Source organism: Sebastes umbrosus, chromosome 6 (genome assembly GCF_015220745.1).
Source record: "Sebastes umbrosus isolate fSebUmb1 chromosome 6, fSebUmb1.pri, whole genome shotgun sequence".
NCBI lineage: Eukaryota > Metazoa > Chordata > Actinopteri > Perciformes > Sebastidae > Sebastes > Sebastes umbrosus.
In genome coordinates, this window is record NC_051274.1 from 4,239,373 (window position 1) to 4,251,735 (window position 12,363).

At 41.8% G+C, this 12,363-nt stretch overlaps 1 protein-coding gene across 1 annotated transcript in view; it reads right to left on the reverse strand.

The window, feature by feature from the left end:
- The window catches only part of LOC119490163 (plexin-A1-like), a 361,229-nt gene that overhangs the window by 62,436 nt on the left and 286,430 nt on the right, over positions 1 to 12,363 (reverse strand). Inside the window, 2 exon segments of the mRNA XM_037773385.1 lie at positions 170 to 263; positions 10,643 to 10,810. Coding sequence (XP_037629313.1) covers positions 170 to 263; positions 10,643 to 10,810 — 262 coding nt within the window.

Sequence of the window (12,363 nt, forward strand, 5' to 3'; positions counted from 1 at the left end):
GTATGTACTGTATTTATAAAGATGAATAATGTATACCGTATATACTGCCAGGGTGTGTTTGTGAATTCATATTTGTGCCGGTGTGTCTTCCTGCCCGGGCTGCCTGTTGGTTAGTCTGTGCTTGTAGTGTGTGTGTGTGTGTGTGTGTGTCAGCCACATCAATACTCACATGAAAGGACTCTGCCTGCCCATACTTGGCCCTGATCTTTGGTTCTCGGATGGTCGCGAGGTTGGTCCCGCTCACTGTCAGCAGAGTCCCACCACTGTAGGGACAAAGAGAGAAGGGGAGAAGATGGAAAAGATATCTGTGATCGGTAGCAGCTTGTATGTACCTGCAAAACGGAGCCTACAACTGCAGGAAGTCATGTGACAAATGTTCCAAAAGAAAAGCTGATGAGAACTTTCTGCTTTGCCAAAGCAGCTCTGTGAACTGTGTTTGCAGAGAGCAACATCTCATTACAACATTGAAATTAGAGACCATTAAGCTGCATACAATATTATGCTCATAAAAAGAGTTTTTACTGTAGGCATATGCTGAGACAAGTCGCAACTTTCAGCCTGCATAACATTTGCTGAGCTAACTCTGTCTCCTGGAAGTTACGTATATACTACCAATTTGGTTTCCCGATTATGTAGTGGGGTCAAACACAATATAAAAATATAAAAAAAATATTATTAAAAAGAAAAGTAGAGCTCAGGGATGAACCGTTTACAATAGGGATGAGTATTGGCAAGATTCTGATGATACGTTACATCTCATGATATAGGGGTAACGATTCAATATTGCGATTAGGGATAGAATGATATGACTTTTTCAGTCCCAATAGCGATACATTGGTTTTGGGTATCGGCCGATATCAAGCACCGATCCGATACCAGTGTTTAATTATTAAACTGTATGCTTCACTGTGTGGAAGAGACTGGGATCATTCTTTAATGTTTAAGGCAACAACAGCCTTGACTTAAACATTGCTTTCCTAACTTTGTAAAACAAAATGTGCCCCAAACTGCATGTGATTATCATAAAGTGGGCATGTCTGTAAAGGGGAGACTCATGGGTACCCATAGAACCCATTTACATCCACACATCTGGAGGTCAGAGGTCAAGGGACCCCTTTGGAAATTGACAGTTTTTCCTCGCCAAAATGTAACTTTGGAACATTATTTAGCCTCCTTCCCGACATGCAAGTACGACATGGTACCAATGGATTCTGTTTTCTAGTTTCATATGATGCCAGTAGGTTCACTCTAGCTTTAAAACTGAGAAAAGGGACAAAGAGCAGAGTGAGAAATTGAGCGAGGGGGAAAGATCCACAGAGACACTCTACATACTTTAATCACAACTCCATCCGCAGTAAATAATATGTGTTTGCCTTGAGCCGGTGAAGGTCACTGGACTGAATCCAGTAAATAACAACGCCAGAACTTGGCTGAAGCCCCGAGCTTCATTTTGTTGGTGAGCAGTGTGTGAAGGCAGACTCACAATGTGTAACGATGTCTATGTGGTGCAGGATCGATTCTTAGAAGATATCATGTTTTTCTCCATGACTGAGACTGTTTGTTATATAGAACGGCTGATTGGTTTGCAAACTCCACCGGTCAAATTGGCAAGTGTTTTTTGGAGTTTGTGATGCAAGTTTTGGAAAAAGTTTAGGTAGCCTTCAGTGGTATCCCATGTTGGTCTGACCTAAAATAAATGGTGGACTTGTTTCTTTTGATGACCCCCCACAATGCAAGATTACTAGTGCTGAGAAAGGATCGTGAAGTTCACTGGAAAAACACAATCGCTATTACAGGAGGACTCTTGCCACTTGTAAAGACAATGGAGTTAGTCTTTCCTTTTTTTTACTGCAACACTTCAATTGGATTTATGAGGTTTTCATGAAAGATCTCTTACCTTCTTGAAGCCTACCTTGTTTTACAGTGGCAGTTGCAACCTCTGAGAGCAGTACTCTCCTCTGTTTTCTGCTAGGAGGCGTTCAGTGCTGCCTCTGAGAAATATAGTTTGGAAGATTCCCTATTCCCTCAGGCCGTAGATTCAGAGTACCCCGCTTCACGAGCAATAGGAGTAAAAACTCCTTTGTTTCCTGTGCAAAAACTCTTTATTTTGCGCATGTAATTTAGAATTTTAGAGATTGTTTTGCTGCAGTAATGTATTCTGTATATTGTATGTACAGGGCACATTTTTGTATGTTTTGTTGTTCTCATTTTTGTTTTGTACTTTATCTTATGCACCTGACTGCAATTCATGTTTCCCATCTGGAATAATAAAGTGACTGAACTGAACTGAACTGAACTATGGTGTGTCTTTCTACAGGTTTCTCACTGCCTGGAGGGGGATATACTGTAGTCTCTCACACTGCTGCCTGAAATAAAAGGCTGAGATAAAACCTTGTATCTTGAAAAAGTCATAAACAATATGCAGCTCCCTTACTGCACGTTGGACACTAAAACATTTTTTGAAAACATGCAGTGGGCATCGAATGAGTATTTTTGGGCCTGGGTGAAGTCTGAAGTTCAAACATCCCATGGCCAACACCCACGGTTATGATATCTCCGTAGGCATCTCGCGGGCTGGATGCGGTGTGTAGAGCATCTAATTCTCTGCTCAGAGATCCCTGTGCCTGACTGCTGCCTCCGCTATCTACACCTTAAAGACAAGTGTTCTTCAGATTTACTCCCTCTGTTGCTTGGGTATCTCCAGTGGTGACGTTCACTGCGGAGGGATACTGCCGAGATAGGGAACGGTTCACTGTCACCGCCGTGACTATTTAACTACCAGTATCTATTCTGGAGACTGACTCGCCACTTACTGTGTTGTTCTTTTTCTTTAATATTGTGGAGCTGAACCCCAACGTAAAATTTAAAATGTTTGAAAACCAGACATCTGGGCATATCCTGACCAATCATCTTTAAAGACCTGTAAACTGTGGAGTCCTCAAAATATCTACGGGAGCTGGACCTATAAAACAGCCCAGTACACAGCAGTTCGTGAAATAGTCCCGAAATTTAATGTATTGATTCGTGTACACAGACACGAATTTCACATTTTTTGTGAGGGTCAGAACGAAATCAATTCGTATGTAATCCATGTAATTGTAAACCGGGGAGTATAGAGAGCTGTGAAAGCCGCATAGGGAGGAGGTCGGGATGGATGGGTGGGTCAAAAAAGACTTTCGCCCAGCAGACCGGTGTCCGTGTCCTGTGTTAAACCACAAGTCAGAGTTGATTTATTTGTCACGTACTTTCAATACTTAAGTTACGGCACTTCTGGTGTTATTTTGACCCAAACCACGATCTTTTCCTAACCCTAACTAAGTATTTTGTTACCTAAGCCTAACCAAGTCGATCTTTTCCTAAACCTAACTAAGAGGTTTGTTACCTAAGCCTAACCAAGTCGATCTTTTCCTAAACCTAACTTAGTAGTTTTATTTTGAAAAGACTGGATCAGAAATTGACACATGCGTCACGTGTTGCTGGACATTCGTAGGAAAAAGCACGGAAAATACGTCGTTAAAAGTCGTGCTGAACTTCACGAAAAAAAAGGGAAATTCATGTCAATGTACACAATTCAAATAGATTACATTTCCTGACTATTTCATGAGCTGCCGTGAGACTGTGTTGTATAAAATGCTCTTCCAGTTCTTGATCCCTTTATCCCAATTCCTTATTCGCCATTCTTAAAGGATTCATGATAACTTGGATGGCTTTGAGTAATCCAACAAGTCTGCTTGTATTGCTTCCATGTGGACGCCATTGGACCTGCCACATAAAGTATCCATTGGGGAGAATTTTCACCACTTTTACCTTTTGCAGCTGCAGGTGGATGAGTGGTGATCCCACCAATGACCCACTGATTCTAAATTGTAGGATTAAGATGTGACGGCTGGAGCTGACAACCATTTCTGTCTCTACAGCGGTCAAGCTTAAGACCGGTCAGCGTACGCCGAGTCCTACCTCCCTGACAAGGAAAGTAGGACTTCCCTGTGGTAGTCGGAGTCGTTGCTAAATCAGAGGAAGTTCTAGTTCTCCCTGCAGGATCAAGTAACTGATCCTGGCAACACATCCACAGGCCATTATAGAGGTCATACAGACAGACACAATAACTAAAAAGTTATGTTATAGCATCACACCGCTCAATGGGGGCATTGGACAATCCTTTGTCCCTGGCTCAGCTCGCAGCTTAGAGAGTACCCTCTCCAACCCTCCACTACAGAGGGATAACAAGGCATATTCCTTCTGGTGGGTTACCATGTGCCACCATTGATTTCTGCCAAACGCAGGTGTCTTTTCATTGTCGACATTAATCTGACACTTATCCAGAATGACTGTGTAAAAGCGCCAACAGCAGAGTAAGTGATATGGTGATACGAAGTAGAGACAGAGCCTCTTAATATCTCGTATAGAGAGTCTGGCTGGCTAACGCCAGACATTCATCTCTCACTCTAATCCAGGACGACTTACAATAACAGCAAATGGTAATGATAGGGAGGGACAGGGAGTCAATGATAAAGGTAGACGCACCATCTCTGGTATTGTTGGTAGACAAAAGAATTCAAGACTGACTATTCTTCTCAGCAAGAGGTTTTTTTCTTCTTCTTTTGGCAGGTTTCCCATTACTGGCTAAGACGATCGGGTCCCATTCATCCTAGATTTCTTTGGATAACAGCATCGTGCGTAAGCTGTGACTGTAGCTGTTATTGGGGATGTATCAAGTCTTTGACAGGGATTTTGACAGCTGACGTAGGTGTAGCGATATTTTCTCTGCTCCTACTTTTACACACTATTCAAATTCACTTTTTGTGATGCTGTATTCTTGTCATTTTCTACTACAGCACTGTCATCTTCAAGAGCCAAATTCAGATCGAGCAACTGGAAATGAGACACTTCAATTCACTATGGCTGAATGCCATGACACTCTGCCATGATGTGCTGAAATTAATTTTGTACAAAATCAAGTCTGTTCTGTTGAGCAGAGTCTAATTAATTTGAATGAGTTGTAATATTGTGCCACTTCCACCTAAACTAAACAACAAAATGTATTTTGTTGTTGTTGTTTTTTTAATCTCCTATTATCCTCTTTGAATGCAAATTAGTTTTCTGAACTATCACAGCAAGGGAATGTACATCTATTAGTTTGGACTGTTCCCATGATTGATATTTATATTAAGACTGTCAAATTTAACACAATATTAACGCATTAACAAAACTTGTATTTTTAGGTTGTAGCGGGCTCAGTTTTAAAGCTAGAGTGAAGATACATCATATGGTCTAGCATCATATGAAACGGCAAAATCTCAGGAATCCATTGGTATCAACCACGTCATACTAGCTTCTCACGAAGGAGGCTTAATAACGCTCTACACCTGCGCTAAATCTTGTCGAGGAAAAACTGGCGTGGCCATTTCAAAGGGGTCCCTTGACCTCTGACCTCAAGATATGTGAATGTAAATGGGTTCTATGGGTACCCACGAGTCTCCCCTTTACAGACATGCACACTTTATGATAATCACATGCAGTTTGGGGCAAGTCATAGTCAAGTCAGGACACTGACACACTGACAGCTGTTGTTGTCTGTTTGGCTGCAGTTTGCCATGTTATGATTTGAGCATATTTTTTATGCTAAATGCAGTACCTGTGAGAGTTTCTGGACAATATTTGTCATTGTTTTGTGTTATTAATTGATTTCCAGTAATAAATATATACACACATTTGCATGCAGCAAGCATATTTGCCCACTCCCATGTTGATAAGAGTATTAAATACTTGACAAATCTCCCTTCAAGGTACATTTTGAACAGATGAAAAAATGTGTGATTAATCGCGATTATATATTTGAATCAATTGACAGCCGTAATATATAGCTATCTCTATATACTGTACATATCTATATATAAAGTATATCCATATATATCTATCTATCTAGAGAGAGAAAAAGAGAGAGAGAGAGATAGATGTATAGCTAAACAAAACAAAGTATTATTATTAATCTGGCCCATATTGCTGCATAAGCAATGCTTCAACACCTGTATGTTTAATACTGTGTTTGCTCATATACTAGCATTATATTACTGTGCTCTTTATAAGAGAGACGAATGCGGCTGATTAACAAAGGAGCAATGGAGCCGAGGCCACTTTCAAATGAACTGATTTTTAATAATGTTTCTGCCACAAATGCATCGTGGGACGAGGCAGACTGCACTTAAACAGTATAATACTGCCTGTCCTCTTCCTCCTCCTCCTCCTCCTCCTCCTCCTCCTCCACCTCCTCCTCAGCTTGATGTATATTTGTGCTGAGTCCCTCTGTCCCCGTTGCTCCTCTCTTTGTCTAAGTGAGTCTCTTTAGCTCAGGTACATGCTTCAGGGAACCGACAACAAGACAATCAGGATAAACTCTCAGGGATAGCTGTGGGAATCCAACCACTGTTGTTAGTATTTCTCTCTGGTCTGCTCCCCTTGCTTCTCCTGCCATCTCTGTCCTCTCTTTCTGTTTTACTACTCTCTCTGTTTTCCTTTTTTTCTCACCCTCTCTTCGGTTTAATCCTCCTCTCACTGACTGTCAAACATTATATTATAAATGCTGAAACCACAAGTTGTGATTACATCAAAAGGGGGAAGATTAGCTGGACATTGCCTAATTCAAACAGAAATAGTGGCAAACATAAATTAAATGCACACTTAAAGGGGAACTACGGCCATTTTCAAAATGCATACATGTTATTCCCTTGGTCTAAGACAGTCCAAAAAAATATTAGTAAACATTAATAACTCTCTCTCAAATCCAAAAACTAGAGTGCTAAAACTCAAAATTGTGATGTCATAGGGTATAAAGTCCAGTACTGCTCCATAGACAATGAATGGGAGACTGATTTCGTGGACCCACAGAATGTTTGTTTTCTTTTTTATACTCCAATTAGCTTTATTGTATTGTAGTGCTCTCAGTTCTGCAGTTCTCACTGGAGGCTCTCGGATTCATCTAGAACATTGCTCCCAATTTATTGTCTATGGAGCAGCTCCACACTTCATACCCTACGACATCACAAGTTTGAGTTTTAGTACTCTAGTTTTAGGATTTTGGAGAGAGCTGTTCATGTTTACTAATATTTTTTGGACTGTCTTAAACCATAAGAATAACATGTATGAATTTTGAAAATGGGCGTATAGTTCCCCTTTAAGGCTCATTCACACCAGCATTAAACAGCAAAATGTTTTGGGAAATCAGGAATTGTGATTCACTCATTAGGGATGAAATAATTTACATGAATATTTTGCTTCGAGTTAATCTTTGGGGAACTTTGACACACTGTTGACAAAGAGCAATGTGTCCTGACGGTGCTGGCGGAGAGCCGGAGGTTCCAAAATGGAGTACAAATGGTATGAATACATGTTTGGAATAACAGCGTGAACTAAACGACCTGTTAGCGGATGAGCTAATGCGGTTGCTAACTAAATCCAGTTAATTAACAGTTAGCAAGCTAGCTAACATGAAGAGCTTTTTCCCCACATAACTAATCTTATTTACTTACTGATATTATATTCCATTTCTGCCAATAGATGCACCTAATTGTTACACACTGTTCCTTTAAGTAAATGTGCACTTTCAGTTTATTGTAAGAGCTGCCTGCTTGTTGCCTGAATCACTATCAAAGAGTATCGAAGCAAAGGGGCGAAACTCTGGTGCTTTTTTGATAACAGCCTCTAGATGGCGCTGCAGTAGCGCTGCCACCATATTGGATTGAAAACGCAAATGAGTCTGTTAGCATGGATGTATAAAGAGACGTCTGTTCATCGCAGGTTATTTTTTTCTTAGGTAAATCAACTTCCCAGTATGAACACTTGCATAACCCTCATTTAAATCATTAAGTTCTAAAAGATGTTAAGTTCACTTATAGCCAAATCCAGAGTTATTTCCTTTGGTATAATGAACGTGCATCAGACCCACGGGATCGCACCGTCATGCACGCTCATATGACATATCAGGTATGTAAGCCTGTACCGTAGTGGATGTATTAACGTCTCTGTTCCCAAACAACCGGCTATCTGCCAGTAGCTAGTAGTGCTAGTAACATGACATAAACAGAATTTAATGTAGTTGTAGGTTATCAACACGCAGGGCAAAAGCACAGGACACAATCTCTTCTACATCCATGGTCTGTGGTCTGTTCATCGATTTTGGAGCTCCTTGACATGAAAAATTAGAGTAAAGTAAAGTTTGAGATTGCTCTCAAAATCCGTGTGCTGCATTTTTCTAACTTGCATTTATGTCCATCGCTCACTTTATGCTCCTCTAGGAAGCAGCCGGGCAAAAAAAGTTCAGTTAAAAAGTATAATAGTATGCATATTTAGACTATTTAGACTACCCAGTGTAACCAGTTTTCTAATGCTTACCATTAAGCATCTGCACCGGAGTAGTGGGGATATTCAGTGCCTTGCTTAAAGGCACCTTGGCAGAGTATACTTGCTGAAGCAGTGGCTGCTTTAATCTGCTTTATTCATCCGGCCGCTTTTGGGAGGAGATTTGAAAATTTAGGTCCAAAATTGCTTCTCTAACCTCTGCCGCTGCCCAAATATCTTTCCCCCCGGTGTCCCAGATGAGCCCTCCTCATTGATTTATTTTTGAAGTGCTCTGTCTTCTTCCTAAATGGAATATCATCAGCCAAGCACAATGATAATGCACTCTATTCACCCCCCCTCCCCACCCTACTGCCCCCCCCCCTCTGCTCTTTTCTCTTTCTCTTTCTTTCATCCACTCCTGCTATCGTCAACCAAGCACAATGATAATGCTCTGCAGGCGTGCATGTATTAGCACAAAGGCAGACAATGAGGCAGATATGAACCAATATGATATCCCATCTCATCGGTTCGTTATACTTTCTACCTGAGCCAACATGTGACACTGTGACAGAGGGCACTGGCTGAAACGCATCAGCTAAAATTAAAGCTTCCGCTAGCTGGAAGCGACACACACAGTTTTGTCGCTGTGTGTGAGGTGTGTGTGTGTGTGTGTGTGTGTGTTGTTTTGTGGTTTTCTCAGCCAGATGGAGGAGGGATCTGGGGCCAAACATCAGGGACTCTGGGAATCAGTGGGGTGTGTGTATATGTGTGTGTGTACGTATGTGTCATTTTTTTTTATGTGGGATCATCACCCCTGAGTGAGCTTCCTGAAGTAGAACCCCAGGTTTGAGCGCCACGCACACACACACACACCCACACCCTCGCGGTAGGTGTGCGGCGCAGTGATTGGGCCTCAGCTGCTCCTCGGCCAGTCCTACTGGGCAAAAGGAGCAGGGCAGGATTCATCAACACTCCTCTCTAACAAGCATTGCATCTATCTGCCACCATCTACTGATGAGTCACCGCAGGGGGGGGGAGCAACACAGAGAAGGAAAGAAAGGAACAGGAGGGAAGGAGGTAAAATGAGGGGAAACAGGACAAGATAGCTGCCTGTTTCAATATCCTGAAATAAATTAAGAAGATAGGGAAGGAAAAAAATACAGAGAATATGGGAAAGGAAAAAGCGTACAGCAGGTGTTCTGACATATGTTAGAACGAACAGGCCTGTTCAGACAGGTGGGTAACATAATACTGTCAACTCATTAATCTTGAAAGAATTTTAGGCACCGCCAAATCACAGGTTTGTAACAGACAAAAACATTATGCAGGAAAATATTCACCTTCGTTACCTGCCAGCATCCAGCTCTTAGAGATACACTTTAGATCCAAACATATTTTCAACCCCCTGACAACGTCCAGGTTTAGAGTCGTTTCAAATTTTTTTTTTCAGCGTCGAAATATTTGCCAGGCATTGACTAATCCAATCAGAATTAAAATCACCCAACCCAATCAGCAGAAAAACCAGGGAGGTAAAGGTTCTTTACAAGCAACCCAAGTCTCCATCATAAAGATGAAAGATAAATGTGTGAGTCTGCCCTCCATGCCAGTACATTCACTTTAATGTGAAAGTCTTTGCATGTGTGTGTCCTCCCCAGTGACGCTCCGTTCATGTTCAACGCTGAGCAGTTGAGGCTCTTTATTTATCTATTTAGCTGGGGATGTACAGTACAGTACTGAGCCGATAGCCGCTGATGATTTCCTGCACTAAAATATGTCTTGATTGAGCCAGATGAAAATTCTCCGGAGGCAGCATCAATCTATCCAAACCCCGCTGTCGGAGCTCACGTCCAGTCCGCTCAGACTGCTTCACCAATGCCTCCTTACATTTATCCTGCTAATGCTGCGGTATTACAAGCAGTAGTGTAAAAATTCAAGGTCGAAGCTCGGATTTTCCTCAAGCCTCCATCAGCCTTTCAGAATATCCACCCCCTGCACTCCAAAAAATTCCAGTCGGAAACAACATTTTTTTGTTTCGCATCATTTATTGAGCTCCCCCCAGGAACTCTCCTGAGCTGCTTGGATTCATGTTAGGAACAACAGCCATCGGTTGCTATAACTATTCAGATATCCTCTCTCAACCCAAATCTGTTATTCAGTGAGATGGTAAGTTTCCAAAAAGAGATACTGAGTACCAGTTTGTCTAGAAGCTGTGGTTGGGCTACAAATGGGCATGGTGAACATAAATGGACTAAGTCAATAAAACTAGGTCATCCAGCTAAGTCAATGATAACGCAACACGACAGTTTACCTGGCGATGCTCCAGTCAGGCTCGATCCTCAGGACAGTGGGGTCTTCAGTGTAGTTAAACTTGACCTCGGGGTTTCGGAGCTCGGCGTCGTCGATGTCCACCAAGACCGACGTGCTGCCCGCCGCTAACCCGGCTGGTGTAACGCACACTATCTCACGGGCATTCCTCCTGGAGGGACAGACAAAAAGATAAGTTACAAATACGTGCAAGATTGCAGAGAGAATAAAAGTGAAGTGAAGTTATTTTGGGGAAAGAAACAATTCATCCATCAACAGAGAGACGGACGGCCTCAACAAAGAAGCTGTCTAGCAGCGTCTGATCTCTCTAAAAACAGAGCTATAATAATAAAGAGGCAATGACTACATTCCCTAAATACTGAGGGCCACGCTGAAGCGTTGACGTGTTTAATGACTTGCTGATTGTGCTCGTAATTACCAGTGTCCAGCCTGGGAAGCTAATTAGTCTCATTCTCTTAAAATCATATTGTAACCTGCTAATTCCAATAGATAATCCCACTTGTGACCAACGCACATCAGCTCAGCAAGCCACGCAAGTCTTGCAAGATGGACGCTCTGTCCTGGCCTGATGGATCCATAGACTGTGTATGTAAGAAGTGGACATAGTCACCGTGACGTCACCCGTTGGATTGTGGACTTCCGTTTTAAAGCCAGAATTTCGTCGTCGCCATTTCGTTTTTTTGCAGAGGTGGAAAGTTACTAAGTGCATTTACTCAAATACTGTACTTAAATAGAAATTCAAGGTACTTGTACTTTAGTTGAGTATTTCCATTTCATGCTACTTTATACTTCTACTAGAATACATGTCAGAGGTAAATATTGTACTTTTTACTGCATTTACCTGACAGCTTTAATTACTTTACAGTTTTGCATCAAAAATAACTGCATGGAAGTGAAAAGTCAAAATGTATCATATAATTATTCCACTTGTACTGAGAAAAATAATTATGTAAAGAGATTTTTGTAGGATATGCCCACATTTTCAAAGGATGTGAAATAACAATAAGACTATATTATGACTGACATTACCCCTCCTCTATAGTTAGTATTTTATATAAAAATAAATTTGATGCGTTCAGTGTAGGGAGGAAGAGGAGGATGTAGAAACAAGTCATGTGAAATCATGTTTAATGAAGTTTATACCTGCTATGATTGGTGCACCGACAAGGATCAGCGGCACCAGTCACAAACACTGGGGGAGGGATGGAGAGAGAGAGTGTGTGTGTGTGTGTGTGTGTGTGTGTGTGTGTGTCCCATAGGCAAAATAACATTTTCAATTGCAGTCCCCAGTAGCTACACTATCTAATATGTATTTAGCACAGTTGAGTGGTGGCTGCTTTTCTGGGCCATGACTTCACAGGAGCGATGTGTGTGTATGTGTGTGTGTGTGTGTGTGTGTATACACTTTAATGCAGTGTTGCACATTCTATTGTGCCTCTACTATATGCTATGGCAGTCACACAGAGACGACGGAGAGAGTGAGAGAGAGAGAGAGAGAGAGAGAGAGAAAGAGAGAATCTACAATATCTAAACCTCCTAGGTCCCTTGGCCTGTAACCATAGCAACCCCATTCACAAAGAACACATGCCCACAGCATCCTTCACAAGATGCCACAAACACACAGTCCCATGGTTAGGGTGTGACAGATGAAGACAGAGTCGAGTTAAGCGAAGAGTCGCGTCGAGGTGGAATCTGTTGGATTAC